The following is a 24,529-nucleotide window of genomic DNA, read 5'->3' on the forward strand; positions in this document are numbered from 1 at the left end:
TGATGCTCAAGTAGATCTTCAGCAGTATGTAATTTACACTGCTGTTAATGTATGGGGCATTTGCTTTGGTAACTGGACTAAGCAGCAATGTTTGGTGTTTTCCTAGCACGCAAGCAAAGTACTGAATCAGAAAATCACTGAAACCATATCACTGTTTCAGGGAAACCTTCTCTTCCTCCTCCACTTACCTCACCATTTTATCTTAAATAAATAAATAAATAAACACACTAATTTACATTCAAACCTAGATATTTCTTTCTGCATCATCTGCCCAGTTTAAAGGAGCAATACAAAGCACAGCTCTAGGAATCCTGTATTGTCGGGAAGGGAAACTTTACAATGACACTCAACCTTTGTATGTGTGGCTGGGGCATCTGACTGCCCCCAAGTCATGGCCTTCCTGGAATCTGGGGCCTCTTTGGTTTCATTTCAGGCTTGAAAAATGCTCACTGGAGACTCCAGTATATCCGCATAAATCTTGTCACTTAAATATAGATTAATGGGAACCAGCAGGGAGTAAAAATACTCTACTTTTTATGGTAAAAACCATAAAACATGGTAAATGCTTAACTTCAGTTTTATAGCAAAAGCTGTCCTGCCATCCCCACCCAGCACTCAGTTCTCTCTTTTTTAGGCGTTTGGCTTTATTCACAGCTTAAATTTTATTCCTAGTAAGCACTATTATTTCCCCATACTTCCCTAAGCACATACGAAATACTCTATTTTCAAACACTGCCAGCGAAGTCCTACTCAGCAGTGAGTTCTACTGACAACTTCCCAACTAATCATCTTTTTGTCTGGGCTGCATTTAGAAAGAGACTTCTTCACTACAGAAATCAAGCCCAATTTCTTGATCTCTGAAGAAATGGAAAGTTTGTTGATAGGATTATGCCAGATGACGAGAAAAAGGAACAGAAAAGAGCATAAGATATTTCCTAGGTAGTCTAACCAGTCCTAAAGTCAAGGTGACATATACTGGTAATAGCTTAACTTCTAACAGTATAAACCTCTTGAACCCATATAACATTGAAATCCTTAATATCTGTATCACCTTTGAGGATGCTGCTAAGGATTTAACAGAAATACTTTGGTCACTCAGGCCATGGTAAAATACTGCTTTCAGCCCACCCACGGGGACACAAAATGCACTGACTCAAGCCTCTGTGCAGGTAATGTGTGACTGCACGGGCTGGACCACTTGGAAGATAACCTCAGCTAGACTAGGGGAAGGAAAACAAAGATAATGGAAAAGAAACAGCTATAATAACCATCTGCAAGCCCACATGGCCTCCACTTCAGCACCCATAAAACTTAAAAGGATAAAAGAAAAGGAAATTGCTTTCAAAATTGGAAAGACAATTTTATAAATATTTCTTTTTATGCTTTTATAGGGTGTTAGACTTGTTGCCCTATTTCTGATATTAGGAGTGCTGCACATATTAGCTTTTAGCATGAAGGGGAGTATATTCTGGGAAAGTGGTTCTTCTTCCTTCTATCCTGCATATGCACACATTAGTTTAAAAGTGATTTTTATTTTTAATCTTAAGCAGCCCTACTGCAATGGGCTCTTGGCTCTTCAACTGTCTTCAGGTTGCCAGTGGCACTGTCCTGCACATCAGCTCAGCTTGCACTGCCCAGGCTACAGCAAGTCTGGATCCCAGAACCAACGATCAAAACAAATGATCCCATTTGCAGTATGAGAAGAAAGTCAGTGGTGACCACAGAGGCTTCCCTGGGCTGAGCTTAGGTTATGCCCTTTTACAACCAGCACAGCTGTTGGCTATCAATAGCTTTATACCTAATACAATCCTTTAAGTGATGGCATAGTCTCGCTGTCTTTTTCTTAAATTGTGATGTCAAATTACACAACTGTGTCCCTCCTAAGGTTTGTTGCCCTCCCAGCATGGCAAGAAGGCTCCATTCTTTTAAACCAAGCCCAAAGCTGGGTGCAGCCCGGTGCAGCCCTGGGAACAGCCCAGAGGTGCCATGGCTGGGACCTGCTCAATAAACCCATGGGTGCTTAGACAAAGGCCGTAGACAATGGTGATTTTAAATGTGGTATGAAAGCCTGCCTTGCTACCTAATGATTATCTTCTTAAAGATCTGAATGGGGCTAAAAGGAGAAATTTTCAGCCACCTAAGAGCCACTTGTGCTTTTGAAGCTCTTTTGTGCTTTTGAAACAAAAGTGAGCTTTGCAAACTTTTAGTCATTTTAGAATCGCTGTGCTGAAATTAAATCTCATGTTAAAAGCTAAATTACACCAGGTGGAAGTTGTCCCTCCTCCAGGAATGGAGAACAACTGCATACATGTCATGTACAAGTTTCAGCTGTAGACTGCTCTGTAGCCTAGACAAGAGCTTCACATAAATTCAGAGCTCCCAGTTATGACGGCTTTATCAAGAGACTTATTAGTGATCAATTATCTTGCTTAGAAGGGGACTGCTATGTGCAAAGCCTATCTTTCCTACGTAGTATGTGACTAATAATTTTTTTTTTAATGTTTCTACATTAGTGCAAGGAATAGTGTTAGCATAATTCTAGTGTAAAAGAAAACCAGCTGTATCCATTATAAGTGCATTACTGCCAGGAACTGTAAATATGTTTATGCCTGATAGCCTTTTGACTCAATAATATCCTGCTATCTCTGTTGGGCAGGCAAGTTTTTAAACCAAGAAAAGACAGGTTATGATTTTCATAACCAAACTGTGTTTCTTTTTGAAGTATGTTATCTATATTCAAATATTAAGGAGGTCATTAAAAAATATCTGCTTGTGATTTTAAAGGAGAACAATTGAAATGTCATCTTCAAAGTGGCGGCAGGAAGGTACGATGTGCACTAAGAACAAGTTATTCCTCCCAGATATACACATACACAGACAAACCCTGCCATATCATACCATACAAACAATTTTAATTGTGTAGTTACAGTCAATAACCACTCCTAGTCAGAACATTTCTGCATAAAGAAAATTGTGATACACTTATAAAAACAGCCAGCTGTAACAAAATAACTGGTGTTTTCATAGCAATAAACTCATAAAAAAGAAATACACCTTTATACAGAAAATTTATACAGCTGTAGCTTTAAAATTGATTGTAAACCAAAGGAAGACACATTGCAAACATCAATTATTTTCACATTAATTGCATAAGTTTCTAAGGTGATCTATTAGTTTTATTTACCTAAGCTTATTTGCATGATAGTAAAAATTGCATACAACAATAAGAGTGAAGCTTATAGTATGAATTGCTTGGATAACATAGAGCACTTTTTATAGGCAACTGTGTAAAGCACATTTTCTCTATTTAAAACTTTTAAGACACTTTGTTTTACTGCCCATCAAAATACATTTATAAATAGGAAAAAAAAAAATCAGTATGATAACAAGAGAAGCAATATTACATTTAACGGAAACTTCCAAAAAAATTAATTACAACATGATGCTGCAGGATCTACAAATAAATAATGAGGACTAAATTGTGTTTCACATTTTCTTTTTCATTTTCTTTAAAACCATGTAACAATGAGAATGGAAAAAATAACAGTGACCTTTATTTCCAAAAGAAAACAAATCTGAATTACGGCAGTGCCATATAATACAAGGCATTTGTTGGCATATGTTATCTTTAAACTGCATTCCACAGTCTATAGTTCTTTTGTAACATACAATAGAACAAGAGTAACAAACTCTTTTTATTTTATTTTATTTTTTTAAATAAATGTGAGTTTCCAAAGATCAAGTGTGGAGTGCTACAGTAATAATTAAAAAAAAAAAAGAAAAAAGAACAAAACAAGAACAAAAAACAGTAAATCACAAAAGTTGTAATGCTTGTCTGAAGGCTCCAGAATCAAAATCACTGGTATCATGCTTATTGGGTACACTCACAGTGTATCCAGTGAACACAAATTAATATCAAACAATCCTCAACGCTTCATCTGTTGCTGCGAAGCAGTTTGTAAAACAGAGTAAAACATCTAGTGCAGTCTGCATTATCCTTTTTTCAACTTTTGTGCAAGTTTTGGAAGATTCATTGGCCAAACAATGAATAATAAAGGTTTTTGACAGAACACAAGATGGAACTTTCATTTCATTAGTAAATACCAGTGGCACTGTTGAAAGAAAATAATACTTTTAGATCAGTCTTTCAATTCAGCATTAATCTCTGTGTTCCCTTCTACTGATAACTCTTCTTCTAGTTTAACCGGAAAAAGCGTGTTTGCATTTTTGTCTTGGATGCTGTCTTCTAAATCCTTGAGCAACTCTTCCTCCTTGTATTCTGCAACATCCACCTCCAACCCAGAATTGTCCTTCAGCTTCCCGTGGTGCTTGAGATAATATCGCTGGTTCTGAAAGAACTTGATGATGGTGTACTTGGGCAGGTCAAGCTGAGCGGAGAGAGTCTGGATTGCTTCTTCATCTGGATACAGGCCCACGTCTTGAATGAAACTCTGTAGGATCCCTAGGGCTTCAACAGAAATCTTTGTTCGTGGCCGGGGTTTCTGACGATTTTCATCCTCAGATTCAGCTGGTGATGCTACTGTCGGTTGCCTTGGGGGTAGTCTGGGACCTGGTTGTTGTTGCTGCTGCTGCTGCTGTTGTTGCTGTTGCTGTTGCTGCTGCTGCTGCTGCAAGACAAAGCACAGCATTTTTTTTGTACATGTATTCCTGCTCATATTTGGTGTTACCAAGAAAATCCAGGGGAAAAAAATTGCAGAGCTATAAGCAATTGCTCAGTAACTTTAAGCAAAACAAAACAAAAGGCTCGTTATTAATTGTAGTAAGGTGAACCTGAATTAAAATAATTAGGAAGCCTCTGCATATATTGCACACATCTGCACATGTGTGAGCAGGGACTGGGGATAATGGGCTGGCAAGATGTGGGCAGAGCAGTGGAGCACTCTGGGTTGGTCCAGCTGAAACGCTGATGACATGACATCGGTGCGGTTCAGCCGACAATTTAATGAACATGCTCCATGAGTCAAGTGCAGACAAGACAAAATGCTAAGTAGGTGACATAGCATAGGATTAACTTGACCAGCTTAGCCAGAACTGTAGCAAGGGCAAAGTGAGAAAAGTGCCAGATGAGGGCAAACATAAAGGAGCTCTGCCAGCAGCAGCAGCTGCTGCCCAAAAGCGAGGGCTGAAAATCTCTAGCAATGGCTAGACGGAGGGACCGGGGGGATCAGGGAGAGGGAAAGCATTTTAGCTAAGTGTGGAATATCCCACTACCGATCTGTGCTGAGCAGCCACTGAAGCCTCCCCAAACTTGCAAACGTTACTGCAGACTGCGTTAGCTGGAAGGGTCTAATATCTTGCTGCCAAACCCTGCCTCCACAAGGACAAAGAGATCAGGAGGTAGCAACTCCTTGTTTCCCAGTCTGGCTCTGACCCATCTTGCCTGTGGCCATGGAGAGGGTCTGTCTTGCCTGTGTTCAAGGATCCCAGCGTATAAATGGGGAACAAACATATTTACCTACTGCAGTGTTTGTGCTGGGGATTATTTAGTTAATATTTATAAAGCACTAAGATGCAAAGCTCTAAATAAGTTGCACTATTATTATTAGAAGGGAACATGCTGCATTCCAAAAACTCAAGCAATAAAAATGAGCCAGTATGCACATCAGAAGAATAAGATAAAGCAAATCATGATGTAAATAATTAACAAGAGCTTAAAATGAAGTTTTGCAAGCATGGATTCAGAAACATTCTTAAAAGGTGAGGCACTGAGCCCTAGGGACAGAGATGTTTTTCTCCTCCACTGCTGGAGTACAGTACATTATAAGATCATGTTTAAAATCAAAAGTAAATTTATTAGCTACTGTTTTTGTTGACAATTCTCTTGCTTCACAGCACAGGAAGCACTGGTTAGTATGATATTTTGGATCAGCAAATTTCTTGTCATATGGTACAAACCACCAGTTATTATTAAAAAACAACAGCAGCAAAACAAGCAGCTGCTATCACTACATTTAATTTCCCTTTGTGAGTCTCCCCTTGACAGTTTTTTATGTGTCAGAAGTGGTTCCCAAGCTTTTGGTTGCAGTTTACTTGCAGACCCTAAGAAGCACAAAATATTGTAGGGACTGGATTAATTTAATTTCTAGCCATTTTGCAGTGCCGCTTGTGGTTGTGAAGACTTCATGTAGGTCTCAACACCCATTTCAGCAGCCCCTGCTTGAAGCAATCCTGTTATTGTAAAATCTGATGCAAATGCCCATGGAATTAGGGCTCTTGCCTCATCTCTATTCACATCCTTTCATGTTTTACGGTCTGTGAGCAGTCCCATTCATGGCTTCAAACCCACAGAGATTCAAGACTACTCCCAGCACATTAAAATCTTACAAGACTGGAGGCTTTGTATATACAGTTTGAAAATTCGTGTCTTAACAACACAATTTTGCATCTCCAACAATTATAGTGTAGCAGAGCACAGACAAAACTCAGACCCAGTCTCCCAGTCCATACTCTTACAAGTCATATTAAGAGGTTACAGTGCAACTGCTTAGGTGAATAATATTTGTGAGATCAAACACAGAACTTTTATCAACAAGGCAAGAAAATCTAAGTAAATGGCATAGTGGCAAAATGTTTGTACCATGCATAAGCTTTTCCTTTTATCCCCTTAAGAAGTGATTTTATTAAAAACAATGTACGTTTTCAAACAAGTGCTGCTTTATTACTTAATATAGGTCTTTCTCTCTCTTTTTTTTTTTTTTTTTCTAAATCAAACAGCAACTTTCCAGGCTTTCACAATTATTTTAGTAGTTGATATCCTACGGGATTGACTTATTCAGTTTGCTTTATCTTTAATATACACTTGTGTTGTTTCTGGCTGCAAGATAACTCTATCCTCCCTGGCTCTGTAAATATTTTCCTGTATAAGTAATACAAATCGTGCACCACATCTCAGCTGAGGTTGGGAACTGGAAAGCAGGGGTAATATCTGCCCTGTAAGAGGGAGCACTTAGAGGCTGACCTCAGGTCCTTCAGTGAGAAGGGATTAAAGAGTCTCCAGCTCAGAGAGCTGCAGATCTGGCCTGTGATGTTTAGCAAACTGGCTAGCCACACTCCCTGGCTGAGAGACCACCAGGCTCATGTGCATGATGCCTGGGACAGCCAAGGGACCAGCACCTCCAAGCCCGGTGGTATGGGTGCTGCAAGCCCTCCGTTCTCTCCCTGGCATGTTTGCCCTTGTGCCAGCTCACCTGCGGAGCAGCACCCAGCCAAGGTCCAGTGGTCAGCAGGCCTGGTAAGAAAGCGCCTCTATGCTCTCCTTTCCCAAGGGTGGTGGGAGAGGGGCTCTAAAGGAAAAACAAACAAACATTGACTCATCCTGGTCTCGACTGGGGTTAAAATGGGATGAGGAATAATGTCCCCTTCCCTCACTCCTTCCTGGGGTGAGCCACCGCTGCTGAGGGGCTGAGCTTAGCTTTCCAACAGCAGTGTGTTATCACCTCCTCCCACTCTGATGGCAATGCACAGCTAGCACCCAATACATCTGTCTTTTGGTCCTGATGCCTGTCTAGATATGGGCAGCTCACGTGGATGGCTCGTACTACCCCACGCACACGCGCCTGAGCCGCCCTCTCCACACAAGCTTGAAAAAACCCAGACCAGAATAAAAACACAGGGGGTCACCTGCTCATCTTTTAATTCAGGTGGTGGAGGGCAGTGTGCTGTTATCTCTTACCAGGAGACCTGTAGTTAGTCTGGCGAGGAGGAAAGAAACACTAATTTCCTTTGCTATGTTTAAAGCTTTATTTACTTAGTGCTCTGCTGGATTGGCCAAGGTAAACTAACCTGAATCTGGTCTGCTGGCACATGGATAATGTGGGAAGGCCTGTCACCATGGTGATGAACTGCATTGCTTTCTTGTTCGTAAATGGCATCGCGTTCAGGCTGAGGAAGACTGAGGAACCTTCGGATCATGGAGAGATTCTCCCAGAGGGTCCTGTTCTCTGGTGAGGGATCTTCTTTCCAACGTAACAGCTCGCAGAGCCACCCCTTGAAGATAACACCAGCAAAACGTTAGTATTTCCTCACCTCATGAGGGGCAAATGAGGGTGAAACGTGGACTTCAGCAGTGCTGTGTTCTCTCACCCTCTCCCTTGGCAAGACGTGGCTTTCACTGTAAATGCTGGATGTGAAGCAAACATCAGCACACCAAGAGACCACCGCCTTATTGCTCAGACCCTTGTAATACACAAGCACATTTTCTTTGGTCCTGCACCCCAGTGCTCTTTGTTCAACAAACCCATTGACCAAGGCGGAATCCCCTATATCCTCCCCTGCACACTGATGCCAGTATTTGATACTCTCTCTGCTGCCTGTTTTTTTGATGCAAGCCTACGCCCACCCAAGAGCATCAACACCACATTTCAGTAGCTGGTAGATCAGCTGCTGTGCAGTTTCTAAATGCTGGTACTACTCCTCCAAACAGGAAAGTACTTCAGATACCTGCTTTGACTGCAGAGCTGCCTGATGGAAATCAGAACGATAGCGAAGCTCCCTAGCATCCTTTTAAAAGAGAGGAATCCTTTCATGGGATGCAGGAAAGTAATATTGTGTTCCTATATGCCACAAGTAGGGGGGCCTCTGCAGAAGAACTGATTTGAATGTTGATTATCTGTTTCAGTATTTTTCTTATAGATCCAGAAAAAAAAAGTCTCACACTTTTATATATATTACTAGGGACTGTTGGGGTCACAACAAGATATCCTCAGGCTTCTGACATACCCTTTATACCATTTCCAGGTCACCAGACAGCAAGTTGCCTAAAAGTGCACCTACCCTAACTCAGTCTTTTCAGGAAATGCTATGAAGTCGGCTAAGGAATGCCTTGCTAGAACTTGCTTCTAAAAGAAGACATAAAAATTCATCTTGAAAATTTAACAATTCTTTCCTCATATGTTCTTAAAATTTAATTGAAGATTTTTTTTCACAGTTGTGCACTAACATTTTTAAAAGACTCGTGCAAATGCTCTAGCAAGCACAGTGTGCATCGGCAACAATTTTTTGGTATATTAAAATTTAGAAACAAAATATTGTATGCATGCAACATGCATATTTCTTCCTTTTAGCATCGAGGATCTGCTTTCAAAACTAGGTCCATGCAATTTTATTTCTTAATGCTGTGGGAAAGATAATATGACATTTTATTGAATCAACAAATAATATAAATGTACAGAAGCTTTTAGATCCTTTTTATATGTACTGGTAGTTGAAAAATGGTTTATCCAGACTGGTTTACTACTAGATACAATAGATACATAGATACAGAATAGATACTTTATTTTCTTGAAGACATTCATATCTTTAGCTAGCAGTTAATAAATGCAGTGTAAAAATATTGCCATGATAGGAAGAGGTGAAAGTAAACAAATAATCTTAATGCATTCATATTGTATAAGAAAATATTTGGTGAGGTGTGTATAAAGATTTCAAGTGTATGCTCTTGTAGGAAAACTGAACAAATGACATGGGAGAAAAAGTAGAAATAACCCAATTGACAAATGTTGGTGAGATGCTGGTAGCACAGCTGAGAAGGCAAAAATTTAAGCAGGGCCCAGACCCACTGTGTGCTCAGCAGGTATGCTGAGAGGGAGGAGAGCAGCAGCAGCAGAGAGGCCCTCTGCACCATGGAGGTAGGGCACACCACACTTTTTGGCCACACAGATGCTGGGTATTGCCCCAGGGCTTAAAAAGCTAATTGGGAAATGTAACCAAATGCCATCCTACAGAGCACGTAATGTACAGCTTGTCTCAGTTCGAGCTCTATGGCATGTTTCTAAAACAGTAGCAAGGGTCTGTATGTTCTCCCTCCCCATTATGAGGAGCCCTGGGATGTGTCAGCAGGTCAATGCACAAACTCTCCCTGCCCCTAACAAATTCCACATGCTGCTTGTGGTTCTCTGCCTGCCTTGCTTCCATAGGGTCAAGTGTAGGACTGTGCTCAACAGCAGTGCTAGCTTTCTGCATCAAGTTAATATATGCCATCAGAAAGTATAGGTGGTTTACTGGGGGTGGAGGGGAGACGATGAAGAGAACCAAATCAGGATTTTTTAATTGAAATGAAAATTTAATTAAAAAGAAACAGGTCCACCCTGAAGCTGAAAAAATTGTCCTTCTAACTGAAAGACAATTGGAGTCTGCACTGCTTCATATTGAAACTGTTGTTCCTGTTTCTAATGGTGGTGAAAGAGAAAGGAGAACTGCAAAAGCATTTAGGTGAAAGTTATATATATATATATATATATGTATATATAAAGACAAGATAGACAACGTTTCCCTTTCCATGACAGCTCTTTAAGGTATACTCACAGACCTAACAAGAAATTGCACCATGCGCTTAGAAGCTGCTCGTTTTGTGTGCTGGCAATGGGAATTTCAGATGCTTTTTTGAAAAGGTAGTTGTAACTCTTATTAAATGCCCCGTAGTAAAAATCATTCCTAAGCAATCAAAGTTTATGTTTATAAAACATATTTCACAACAACACTTTTGTTAACTAAGAAATTCCCTCTCCGCATATTGCCTTTTCCGTGTTTTTACAGTTGATAGATCAGTCTTTAGTCTTACAAATTACTGTTAACTAGCATTGCACTTTCAGTACTATGCTATTAGTCTTTGCACTGAAATCTCATTTCTAATTTTTTATGTAAAAATGATTTGATGAGTTGTAAGATGAAGCATGTCTCTGCTAGCCCTTCAGAGAAACACTGATTTTGAGATACTGAAATCCATTGCTTCTGACACTGTGTATAGAATATACTGCTACTCTAATTAAATGTCTGTTTTCCACTCTGTTCTTCATGCTCTTAAAGAAGTAAACAGTCATTCTGATAAAATATATGATGGGCAACATGGAAATGACCAGCTGAAGTCTTCTAAAATTACAAGGACAGAAGCAATTTTGGGTCTTTGTTTATTTCTGAAAATATTTGTAAAAGTTGACCTCACAGAAATTCTCAGAAGAGTTAGTGAGTGGGCAGTAAGAGAGGCTGTAGGGGTTTATTTAGTTAGTAGGACTTTATACCACCATGTTTTCTCTTGGTTCAGAAAACCAACCAACCAAAACCCATAAGTATTTAATTTCAGTTCAGACTTGTGTTTGAACATAAAGCTTATTCAGAAAAGTCAGCTAAATGAGAATGTATGAAATGTTTTTGTAACTTTGAGAAAAATAATGATATAGACTCATCTAATGGGGATTTTAAGTTATGCAACAATTATAGGTTTTTCTTCTGTTTGATCTAAAGAAGTACGAAGTACTATAGTTAACGTAGTTTAATTTACTAGTAAAATTAACAAGGCTGATTTTTCTCCTCTTACAGGCACCTACATCTAGAGCAATTTCTGTATAGTTCATACAATTTATTTTGAAGGAGAGAGAGCTCAGACCACTGCTTTTTCAGGCTTTTATAATCGTATAGTAAGTGGACAAGACCCTAAAATAATAAGGAAATATTTATAACTCAAATTAGATGTCAGCCAGTTTCTACAGCACATGCAGCACATCATTATAAAACAGCCTTAAAATAATTAGACAGATATATCTACTCAGCAAGGCAAACACCCCAAAACTCTGCAATGACATTGGGAAAAACCTTGATTTTAAAACAGAGTAAATTTACCAGGCAACATTACACTGAATATAAAGAGAGTACAAAGCAAAATATAAACATTAGCCACATGTAAATATGTTTGCAGAACTTTCAGGATGTTACTACTTTTCAAACTGACAAAGTTTAATTTGACACCTTCTGTTCTAAAACCTTTGTTTCTATTCAAAATCACGCCTTTAGCTGCTATCAATCACTATGCTCTCCCTATTACTTAAAATACTGGCATGGGCCCTGGATAAGCTGAAAATGCCATGCAGATGAATTCTGAGATAATATGTTCAAACCTGTTATATACAACACAAATCCTGTAAAGTTATGTATTGTAAACCTACATTTATTGGGAACTAAAAGTCTTAAATCCATCTGCTACAAAGAAAATACTGTTATGCACTTTCAAGTAACCAAGTACCATCTGCAAAGGTCTTGCTACAGTAAGCAAGAAAATGGTGAAAAAAAAAGATGCTAAACCTAAGATATTTAAGATAAATAAGAGTCTTCTGCTTGGTTTTCTTGTAGGGATTTAGTAAAGAAACATAAGATATTAAAGGAAAAAAACCTGTGAAAGCTCTACTGCCAAACTATTGCAAGAAAAGCGCAAAGAGGATAACTGCCAAACAGAGTCTGCAAGACCCATGAGAACGCTTATTTTAAAGAAAGCATACGTGCATTTTATTTACGTATAAATAAAAATGCTATTTTATTCAGACTAAGTTGAGCTGTATTTAAAGTCCTGCTCTGTCACGCACAGTGTCTAAAAAAATATTCTTGCATTCTGGTATCCTTCTTATTAAATGAAAAAAAAAAATGGAAATCTACACTTAAGGTGTAAATACCAATTCTAACTAGATCAAAGAGGGTAGCATTACCAGCATGAAAGATGCTGTCTGGGCAAAGCTTCCATCCAAATCAGCAATAAACAAGTCCGGAAAGAAAGGGCTTCAAGGTGGAGCAACTGAATTCTTTTGTTTGGTGATTTTGCTGTAGTGATGATAATTTGCCAAATGATGAATATTTCTTTCAGAATAACTAACAAAGAATCAAACATTTTTAAAAAGAGCTGTAATTTGAATCCATGAAGGTAAAACATTTTACAGTATCAGTGCTAAGATGTGAACAGCTTTTCCTTGGTATAACATATCGAAGATTATTTTGTATCAGTCTCTGGGGTATATAGCATAATAAAAATATATAGTGTTAGAAGAAATCAGTCTAAATAGGGAGGTATTTGATACAAACATTTTAGCAAAAAGTGTGAATTGCATTTCAGCATCTACTGTGAACAAAGACTAAGTACATAATCCATTAAACAGTACTTTGAACTCAAAAAAATTGAGTATTGTAGACTAAACTAAAGTAGGCATTTTGAATGAGCACATTTTTAGCAACTAACTATAAAGCTAGCAATTTATCATTCAGCAAATAATTTTCTACTTTTAAAAGAATCTGTAAGTGTTACTTATGCTAATGAAGACTGTTTTTAATCTGCCCACAAACATGCTAATAGAGGGCAATTTTTTTTATTTACAATGCTGAAGGCACTCCAGTTTATAGAGCACAGATATGAAATTACACTTGGTAAAATGGGCTCTTAATTGTCTGAGCAACCCAAATCCTTCACCTTTAACACAAAAGCTTATAGACAAAACAAAGGAAAAGAACTCATGAACTAAACTTTAAATATTGACTTTTTCCCTTCAAAAGCTGTCCAACTTGCTTTACAAATCTCATTTTTGTTCCAAATGGCTGTGTTCATCACAGATATTTCCATTTCTTTTCAAAACTGAATCCACACATAAAAGAGAAGAAAAAAGGCCAACACCACCACTACAGTATGTGCATATAGTCTTAGGCTTCAGTATTAAACTTGTAAGCTACTCATTGTACAGAAAGGTTGCTTTTGGAAAAGTCATAATACTTCCAATGAGATACATTATGGTAGCATAGGAGTACTGAAAGCATTTTAAATTATTTACTAGGTTAAAAGGGTGAAATGGTACTTTAAATACATCAAATTTCATCATCTGGGCCATTTTTTGGTGGCAAAGTGGTATTGATCTTTCCAAATGCTTAAAATTAACTATTTCCAGAAGGTCATTATTTGATTAAAGGCATTAAAGTTGAGGGCAAGAAATGATGCACTTTGTCTTCCTTCCCATTCAAATAATCATGTAATTTAATCAGAACTATCCCTTCATGTCCTGTAATAAAAATGTTTGTCTTAAGATATTGTTCTTTACCTAACATATTAACCTTTAAATGTTATGAAGTTCTTAAGAATAATCTCTGCTTAGAGAAGATTCTTCCATAATGCAATGAAAGGATCACCAGCATTTAAATTGATAAGGCCAAATTTCCTGCACATTGATTAGAAAACGCATTAAACCCTTCAACTGAGATTTCTCAGAGTGTTGAACAGGATCGAAAATTCAGGGTGTTCAGAATACATAAGCTCTTGTATAAGGCATCATGAAGGAAAACAAACTATGTTGCTCCAGCACAAAACAAATCCAACAAATAAGTAGCAATAGACTCTCTTTTAGTTTACAGCGGGAATGCAGTTTGCATTACATTTGTATTATCCAGAAAACTACACCAGGCAACCCCCAGTGCAGTGGAAGAAGAGAGCATTTAATTCAAAATTCATCTTTGGGCTGAGATTACTGAAATTTGACTTCTTTCTGGGTTTAATATATGTGGGTTCAGACATGGGTACAAGTCCAGATGATCAGAGTGCTCCTTTTAAGCCTTAAATATTCCTCAGGAATTCCCTGACTGCAGGAGAATTTATTCTGACTGCTGGTTTGTATTTTTCCTAAAATACATAAATTGTTGTGGTTATCTCCTATCAAAGCTAAATAGACCTACATGTTTCCCAGAAGAGCCGAAGTCTGTTAAAAGAATGGCCACTGGATATCTTCATAAAATTTTAAGGAAAATTAATAATCTGTCAGGCTCAGTAGTTTTTGATACTGAACAACACATTTGTTAGTGAAAAGCTTTTCATTTTAGCTTATATTTTCAAGTACTTTTAAGAACTGACTTCTGCGAGGCACATACTTTCAAGTAATTTTGAAAGCTGCCATCAATGTTCAATAGCTTGGGATTTCCCTATTTTGCTCACAAAACTGTGTATCTGTAATTCAAGAACCAAAAGCTGGTGTTCAGCCTGCTCCAGAGGCAGAGCTGCTAGAACATGAATGCCTCTTCTTGAGATGTGGCGTAACTTGAAAATAAATGTTCCCAGAAAGATGTTTGCATTATTATTTTATTCACACTAATCAGTCCTAAATTTCAGGCTCTGCTTTTTAGCATTCCACTAAATCAGAGAAAGTTTGAAACCTGAAGCTGTCCTTTATCTCCAGATATTTCTGGTTTATCTGTTCTACTGGCTTTCATTACTAGAACATTGAAAGGGGAAGCCAGATGTGAATTTAAGTAAATCTGTATCTGCCATTGTAATAGATGAGATTTAGTAAAACAAACAAACTGAAAACCCCACAACCTCATAGGGCTTTTCAGAAGAAAGGTAAACTTCACTAGCAGGAAAAACTTCCTTTGAAGAAACAGATTATGCCGTTAAATTTCTTATCCAACCTATTATTCAGCTGCACCATCTGTCTTCATGTTACCTACACCTCTTCCCTGGGCTGGGAAAAAAAAATGACCGAGCTGCCAGCACTGTTGCTGACAACATTTCACTGCATTTTTTTTTGGTGATATTTTAGGGGAAAAGGATCCCTGATGTCTCTTCTTCCCTCTGCCTTTTTTCCCTGTATAGCTGCAGCACTTACAAATTAAATATGTATTTCTACTCTTGTAAACAGCCAAACAAAACAAACAAACAAACAAAAACCACACACACACAAAAACAACGACAACAAAAAAGGAACTTGCTAAAGCAACCTGCAAAATTCAATGATAGGCATGAAATGAGTACAGAAACAAAACGACCGAGGGAACTGCTGCCCTGCAGGAGCAGTCTAGTCTGTCGTATCAGACCTCTCTCTACTCGGAGCCCTGGTGCGTGGCTGGGAGCCAGCACTACAGAAAAACTTGTCGGATTAAGGGCTGAAGCTGTATCAAAATCGGTATGCACGGTCCCCGGGTGCGAACACTTGAGACGTACCACCAGCGCCTGGGAAGAAAAAACCAGAACGCTCCTAACCCGTTAACTCTAAAACTGGCTGAAAACATAAATATCATTACTTTTTAGTCGAGTACAGAGGGAATTAATAAACTAAATTAAGGGCTTCTCCCAGGCTTGGTTTCTCTGCTCTCAGCCTCCTCCACCTCTCCGTTTCCTTGTTTAAACGTATCTTTTCTACAGTATTGCCTTCAATTGCCTAGCAATGATAGGCATAAGCCCTAATCAAAAACATAATATGCATTCCTTTGAAAATCTTACATAAAATGCAACTACATTCATATGTAAAAAGAAGGGGAAAAGTAATAGATGCAAAAAACAGTAGGTGAAGCTTTATTCTGCCTTCCTCTCCTCCATATCCTTCCTTTTTCACACACACGATTCAGTTGGCATCGTAACCATGAGATACGCAGGACAAAAAACATACTTAAAAAAATCTAAACAAGAAAAAATATCTGCTAATTATTAAATAAGTCAGTCTTAGTCTGGTACATTACTTTTTATGGCATAGGCACATAAAATGGGTCAGTGGGTTTCACAGAGGGTGACTGGTAATATATGGCGCTTTATCTTTCATTTAAGTAGGGAAAACTACTGATTTCACTGCAATGCCAATGCTTCCCCTGAAAGTAAATACAACCCTAAATCCAACCACGACCCTTAATAGCCCACATTTATTTATTCTTAAACGTGCAATCAATTTTCATATGGCAGCTATAGCTACAGCTTAGTTAGAGAAGGGTCTTTAAGAGAAAGAGCTTGGCAGTTTTAAAAATCTTTTTTAGTACTATTAATTTACAAGTGAACTGCAAATGTTTATTATTATGTTGCTTATGGAGATTTAACATTTGCTTTGGGGGAAAGACCTCTAGTAAAAAGGCCATAGGGCCAAAGTGTCACTTCCGCCATTACTTGTACACATGCACATCATGTCATTAGATTTTTATTTTTTATTTTTAAAGATTATAATTTCCCAGAGGAAGCAATTTAAATCTGTGGCTTCTTGTCGTATGCCTTTTTCTTTCCAGAATTCATTTTGGATCACAGGAAGATCCACCTCGCGCTGAGGAATCACAGACTTGTAGATATTCGGACTTAACTGTGAATTCAGCTCAGCTGACAAGATGCTCCAACAAGTGACATCAGTCCAAAACCCACACGGCTCAAACACGCTCTCAGACATCTCAGGCATTTTTATGGCCTAACTAAATGCTTTCCTGTGTATTTGAATTAGACTTTTAAATAGGCTGAGAGGATTTCTTTTAAAATTTCTCCTGCAATTCGGCCAGATCCCGCAGGTCCCGGTTCTGTTGTGAACAACACATAATTCTTTGATCGTGCCGAAGGTGAAGGGGTCTTAAAGAAACAGAAACCAAACTTTTCCCTAACTTTCCTCCATATTTTGTTAATTACATCAGAAAATTAAGAATGCCCATTTCCTCCACGCATTTTTAAAAAAAGTTTAAAATTCACACTTGCGAAAGACAGAAACCTCCCAAGCGAATGAAAAAGAAGCTGTCAGAAACACATACATCACCCATGGAAAAATAAAGGCAGCGAAGCAATCAGAAAGCTAAAATCCCCAAACTGCAGCATGGTTGCTTGGGGCATCGACTTACAAGAATAGGAAAGCTGAACCAAAAGGGGAAGCTGGAGAGGGTTTTTTCCCCCCCTGGCTGGCTGTGGATGGGAACCCACAAAAGGGCATTTTCAGGTAGCTTGCCCTCATGCTGGGGACAACCGTGGCCACAAGGGAAAAGCTCCTAGAAAGAGAGCAGCTCTTAGCGTTAGGTGTTTCTTCACCAGCCAAGAAAAGTGGCAGCCAAGTGGAACATTTGCAGGCAGCAGACGGGGCTGGGAAGAGCAGCATGGCTCTGCGGCAGCTCCTGCCCCTCAAGCAGGTGCCAGGGGAGCAGGCACCCTCCTTCATGCCCCGGCCCCTTCCCCTGGCTGGGGAAGATCAGTCCTTTAGTAAGACTCCCTCCTCATGCTATGTAAGAATAGGAAATGATTTCTTAGAGGTGAAGCAAACTGGCTGCCCCAAAGGAAAAATAAAAAGCAGCTCCTGTAAGCCCTCCATAGCTTTTTTTTTTTTTTCTTTTTTTTTTTCTATTAACCATTTTTATATAAACAGTGAAAAGTTCCTGTATCAGTATGCACAGTATGCATGTTACATAGACTAGAGATGCTAAGCACCTGGATCAGCAAAATACCCTCACTTGCCCTAACACTAGTCATCTAAGCACACCCACAGAGGTAACAGATACTCATACAAAGCTTGTTCATGGGAGGCCCAAAATTTGAGGGAATCCTGCTGCAGACCTCTCAGTCTAACACCTTTACTTTATAAAGGTTCTGAAAACTCTTTTCATTTGTTTCTCAAATGCCATCCTGTATGGTAAGGGAACTTGACAGCTGCACACGAATAAAAGTAAGATGACCACGGAATAATGTGGATTCTCATATAATCTGACAGATTGGGAATTAGATAAATATTTGCAAATTGGATTTTTTTTTTCCAATTTAGCAAGCTGTGCGCTTGCCCTAGTCTTTTCATTACATGACAGCAGTTTGGGCTAATCTGTAACCAAAACCTTGGAGTTTGACTTAGAGGTTAAATTTGAGGAAAATGAAAAACGGACGCAATAAGAAATCATCAGAAGCAGTGAAATTAAAAATTATCTGCAACAAAACATTGTCTCCTTTCTCACCTTGCACCTAACAAGCCTGTAACATTCGTTCGGGTGTTGAATGTTTTGAATTACCCAGTTTACCGTCACGTATCTACTACTCCTTACCCCTTCCTTAGCCCGGAAGCCCTTCACCTGAATTTTAATTGGTCACTCCTTTAGCAAATTGCTTCTCAGACTGCTGCTGCATGTTTGTGTTTGCAGAAGATGCCTTTATTCTTTGCAGCAGCATATTTTGTAGCCCTCGGTTTCTCAGGACGAAATTTACCCTGCCGCTTCCTGTTTAGTTATGCGCTTTGCTCTCTTTTGTTTTCTGCATTGTTTACTGGGTGCCCTGCTTCCCCCCGTGCCGGGAACCAAGGACTCCTCAGCCTCTTCCTCAGCTCTTGCACTACAGCTTTGTTTTCATTTCAGTATGCTATTAATTCCTGTACAGCTCGCTATGACTTTTTTTTTTTTTTTTTTTTTATGCCTTAATTTCATGTTAAAAAAACAATATACTGAGCCCTTAGAATCCCCCACATATCAGTGACCTGCGTTGGCAATGAAGAAGGGGTGGGAAATACACACTGGGTGCGATGCCCTACACACAGCTCTGACATTCAGGGAGCAGCAGTGGGACAGAAGAGAGGGGCAGATGGAGCACAAGGCGATTGTGAGCGTGTAGACAGGGTGGGAAGAAATCAAGGAAAGGCTAAGAGGAGAGGTGTAGCTAGAGGAATTAGCAAAGGTGATGAGAGGAAAGCAAAACAGAAGGTGAGGAGACGGAAAGCAGGAAGAGAGATTAAGAAAATCCATCCTGCCAGAAACAGCACCTCTTGTCAGGCAGACAGCAGGTGCTGCCTGAGGAGGAGCTGATTCACGCAGCTGGAGCGTAGGAAACGAAACACCTCTACCAAGGAAAGAGAAAATGAAAATAAAAGACTCCAAGGAGGTGGGAGAGGGTGCCACCCTCTTCTTTCTCTTGGCAATCCAGTGCTTCCAGACTGCATTGCTATTTTCAAATAGTTTTGCAAGAAATGAGAGATGGATTTCTGGACCCTTGCGAGCATCTTGACAGGTCACGCTCAGCTTTCTCGCTTCCTCTCCTCCTCTTTGCCTTACCACGGACTTACTTTGGAATCATCAGGAGCTACGGCACCTCCGGGGCTCCTGCTGCACCTACAGAGGTTACCTGCTCACGTAGGTTCTGCAGGGACCCCGGGGATCTAACCCAGAGGTGGTGGTGCCCTGCAGCAGGGGCGGCTGGCAGCATACCTGCACTGCCCTGCTGCAGTTCAGCACTGGGGCTGGGGTGTGCAGGCACATCTTGGGGGCATTTACTCTGCCTGCACCAGGCTGGGGGGTCATCATGTAGCCAGACTTTCCTCTGCAAATCAGGCCATCTGTGGCATTCAAACACTACCCTGTGTGCCTTTTTTCAACCAGCTTTGAACACTGAGTCTTCCTTGTACATCTCATGCACTTTCGATATTGCCACCTGATTGCAAGTCAGTGGCAATGGCTCAAGTGGTCGCTTACTTGAAGCCACTTCTTTTAAGCCTCCCCTGGATGCCATATTACAGATTAGATTGGAGAAATTTCTCTCAGCTCTGTGGCACCACTCATCTCACCTGACAATACCTGCAGCATCATTTGGATAATCTGTTCAGTTGCACAACACACACATATTTGTTTTTTCCTTTCTGTAAGAAATGTTTTAGACACTTTTAATTAAAACTTTCAATCAAAACTGCTTATTTCTTTTTCTTTGTGTAAGAAAACTAGGCAACAGTGATCTACTAAAGAGTAGATGATTTTAAAAAGCCTTACTAAGTATTGAAGGCTGTTTAACTGGCTGAAAAGTTGAACTGAAAAAATTGGATTTCTAAAATAATTATATCAATTTATAGACAACATTTTGACTCCTAAAACCCAATCATAACCTGTTTTCATAAGAAATACTGGAATGTTTTCATTAAAAAAAAAATAAATTCTTCATTTGCCAAAATTCTCAATACTTTGAAAATTCTTTTAAAAAAAGTATCTTCTCCCCAGAAGAGGAGGAAAAGGAAAGAGATAGCACAGGGACAAAATTCATGGAGAAAAACTTTGGCAGAAAATTTTATTTCTGCTAAATTCAGGTGGTGGCAAAGGCTCAATTTTTGGTTAGAAGCGAGGTGTTTGCTGGCATGTTATTTTGAAAAACAGCACAGTAGGATGACTTCTTTAATAAGTGGGCATAAAATAGAGATTAGAAAGTCTCAGAGTGAGAGGCAACCCCCCCGTGTGATATCGGATTTCCTTGCCAAAGCAAGGAAGGTTTTTAATAAAGGTCATGGAGAAATAATCTCCAAAGAAAGCAGTGTCTCTCCCCCCCTGTATGTTTACCCTTTTATTTCACTCCTTTGCAGTGAAAGGCAGACCTCAACACACACACACGCACAAAAGGAAACAACAACCAAAGAGGAGAAGAAAAAAAAAAAAAAAAAAAAAAGGAGCCTGAAATTTTAGTTACACCACATGTGGTTTTCATTTGTGAAAAATGAACAAGCTGTTTGTGGTTAAACTGTCTAATCTGCTGTTATCAATCTAGCGCTGCATTCAAGATTTACAGGATACATCAGCTTCTGTGCCACATTAGCTGTAAAAGGGAGAGGGGGTGGGAGGAAAAAGGAGGAGGAGAGAGTTTATCCTGAGGAATAATATTTCCAATGCAGCCACACTCACACTACATCTGGTTGTGCTGGTAGCGGCAGTTAAATTGAAATATTTCACAGCGTGTGTCAGAAACATGCAGAATGGTAATTATGACAGATCTGATTAAGCCTGAGTGCCACTCGCTCCCCGGCCAGCTCCGGTTGTGCAGGTGTGACCTTGTGCGTGCCTGCGTGTGTAAATAAAATTAATTACAAGCGAGAGGGCGAAGGCTCCGGTGACATCACAAAGCGGAGAAACTCCCAAGGGGGAGACCTAATGGAATATTTTCCCTCAGTCTAATAATACAGTTCATATTGACTTGAGGTAATTAGTGGGATCATTAAAGCAGTTTTCCCGGCGTATTTGGCTGCCTGATCAGATTAGTGAAAATGTTCTTCAGAACAAGCCCTGTGTGGTCTGCCAGGGAAGGAGGAAATAAAAAGCAACAAAGCATATTTTGGAATGATAAGCAGCGCTGGACTTCTCGCAGGGCGCGTTGCAGGACTGCTCTCAGGAGCCTGGCTGCCCTGCTCTCTCGACCGGCTCGATGCTTTCATCCCAGCCACACGTGCTCCTGCTCCGTGGGATCCAGGACTTTAGTTTAATTTTGCTCCTCTATCTCTTGAAACTATGCTGTCCATATCCCTCGCTGCCTCAAAATCAGGTAAAAGCCCGGAAGAAGTGCTAGCCTTAGAATAAGCACCTTAAGATAACTGGGGAAGGAAGGAGTACAAATACATGATCGGCTCCCCCCGCCTCTCCCCAAAAAGCTGATAGGCCACAGTTAAAAGGATTGAAGGCACTGGATTGAGAATTAGTAACGTTTTCATTTCCTAATGAGCTTACCCCAGGAAAAAAAAAAAAAAAACCACAAAAAACAGTGGGAAAAGGAAAGAAAAAAAAAAAAGTTTCACTCTAATATAAAGTCTTCCACCGTAGCAGAACACAGAGCCCTAATCAAGAAATGGACCATTTGTTTAAAAACAGTCTATTGAGCATGCTCTACCTTGCAAATGGAATATGCCAAGCTCTGTCACAGATGGCAAGCTTTGACAGTTCCCATCCGTAGCGTCGATACTCGACAGTTCAGCACAAGATCAGTGACATTCTGTCTCATTAGAGCCACGCTAATTATCACAGCTAGTTTCAGGGGAAACCATGTGTTGCAATGGTCAATTTGAAGGAGTCTGTGCATCAACAAACTGGTAATAAGGATCAGACACCTTATTATATGACAGCATGCTGCCTATGATCTGATTTACTGAATCAGAGGTACTGAGGCAACACTGAAGCCTGATGGGTTATGGAATCATGTGTACACAATGCATGTCTGAAATGTGCTTTAAAAGGAAAAGGGAATTATACAGAAATGGTACAAATACATTTTTTTTTAATTGGGAAGCTATAATAAGGACATCTTTCAGTTGTCATTAAGCCATGAAGAGATGTTCAAGATATTGTTAGCTGGTTTTATCTTTAATCAAATCAAATAAAATAAATAATTCAAAATGAAAACTGTAAAATTATGGATTATGCTACATTATAATTCATTCCATACTCTGATTTTTCAGTTGCAATAACATGTACCAAACATTCCTTATGTTGTGCCGTCTTGCTTCCTTAACAGAATTTTATATTTTGTAAAAAGCTTTCCCTACTTGGCTCTCTTTTGTCATTTGTACATTTGACAACTTAAACTTGCAGCTCTCCTCGCTTCTCCCCACAGTGTGTTCCTTCCACTGGACAAAACCACCAAGCGAGAGCCGTGAGTGATGCTCCCAGCCACCTGTGATACGGGGCCGCATCCTGCCCAGCACTCAGCAGCCCCAACCCCAGCGCCTCGAAGGGATGCGCTTCAGGATGAGACCATGAAGGCATTAAGCATTAACTCCCGAGTAATGCCAGGCAGGTGTGCACTGCATTCCTCTGGGAAATCTCTCCTTAGGGCTCAAATACGTGGTGCTTCTGGATACTGCCACCAGCTCCTCAACCCACCTCACTGGGAGCCTCTTGCAAGAGCTGTTTGACCCCACATGTAGAGCCCGTTTGGGAAGCACGCTCTTCAATCCGTGTGTCAACAAACCCAACCTTTGCCTTATGTGCTGAAAGGGCTGCCCGGCCCCAAGAAGCGGCTTGAAGTGGTCAGTATTGTCCTCTTACAAGTGAAGTATTTTCCATGCTGAACATTTTTCTTCAGCTTCAACTCTATCAGGGTTTTAATGCTTTTTTTTTTCCCTCCACACAGATTTCTGTGGGCAATTGCACACTGATATGAACCGCCTCGGAGACTGTAAGTCTTACACTCTTCAGTGTATCGCTGTTGATTCAAGAAGTTGCTGTCTACTTTTTACGAGTGGGAACCCAAGACTTCCTGAAGACAACCTGCTTAACCAAGGTCATACCCATAAAATAGGGATGGCCAGGACTGCCGCCAGCCCTTCTCAGGTTCTGCCTGGGGTAAGCGATAAGCCGGCTAACTGGACCTAATTTTTCTATTGCCTGAGAAGGAATTAAAAAAAAAATCCTAAGGAAATTTCCTAAGGTTTTAACCTCTATTTCTGAGAAGACACAATGTAAATAAAATTAAGACATGGGCAGAGGAAGGACCTGGAGTGCTCTAAGCACTCCTTTTGTTCCTGCAAATAGAAACCCGAAAATCTCCTTGCATCCGACCCGGGCGAGGCAGAACACACTGCCTCTGCCATACGATATTTTGTGAAAGAGGCAAATCAGCTTTATCTGCCAAGTTTCACAGTTTCACTGAATGACACGCTGCTTTATGGGGCCATTCTTGATCAAGCACAGGAGCCCATCTTGCCTTCTCGGTTCACACTCTTCCTCTCCTGTCCCTGCTGACACCCGATCCCATCCCAGCTCCTGCTGCTCATGGCACGTCTTCAACTGCCAGAGCAATCCCCGCGGGGAGTGAAGGGGGGGACGTGGAAAAAAAATAAAGGGAGAGGCTGTTGCATGGTGTGCTTCTGCTGCTAATGCTTGCTGTCTCACATTCCCGCGAGGGTGAGGGGTTTATCTCCAGGTGTAAGCGAGGGATGGCAGAAGACCTCGGAGCACGTTTTTATTTCTACCTTGTGGCTGCCTGTGCAGCATCCCTCCCCATTCCACAGAGAGCCCATTGTGAGCTGAGAGGGGGGAAAAAAGGAGGTTTTAAGCCAAGATTTAAAAACAGGAAATGACTCAGCTGCTCAGAGGGAGACAAAGCAGGAGACAACTTCACAGAGAAGTGGGGTGAAGGACTGAGCCCCCAGGCTGGACCGCCCCAGGAAAGCATGAGATGCAGCTCTGGGAGGAAACAGCTTTGGAAATAAATTGTGACACCCGCCTCTTAAAGCCACATTGTTACCAGAGGGTTACTCCTGCTGATAAAAAGGTT

At 40.2% G+C, this 24,529-nt stretch overlaps 1 protein-coding gene across 9 annotated transcripts in view; it reads right to left on the reverse strand.

The window, feature by feature from the left end:
• Positions 1-2,890: 2,890 nt before the first annotated feature.
• The window catches only part of SATB1 (SATB homeobox 1), a 92,997-nt gene continuing 71,358 nt past the window's right edge, over positions 2,891-24,529 (reverse strand). For 6 of the 9 annotated variants that reach the window (XM_035316974.1, XM_035316977.1, XM_035316973.1 and 3 more), the window contains 3 exons: positions 7,804-8,007; positions 7,209-7,304; positions 2,891-4,628 (listed from right to left, as the gene is read on the reverse strand). In XM_035316974.1, coding sequence (XP_035172865.1) covers positions 4,140-4,628; positions 7,209-7,304; positions 7,804-8,007 — 789 coding nt within the window. In that variant the 3' untranslated portion in view covers positions 2,891-4,139. The remainder of the gene's footprint in view (positions 4,629-7,208; positions 7,305-7,803; positions 8,008-24,529) is intronic. The other 3 variants (XM_035316978.1, XM_035316980.1, XM_035316979.1) reach the window with 3 other exon arrangements.

Source organism: Oxyura jamaicensis, chromosome 2, assembly GCF_011077185.1.
Source record: "Oxyura jamaicensis isolate SHBP4307 breed ruddy duck chromosome 2, BPBGC_Ojam_1.0, whole genome shotgun sequence".
Lineage (NCBI taxonomy): Eukaryota > Metazoa > Chordata > Aves > Anseriformes > Anatidae > Oxyura > Oxyura jamaicensis.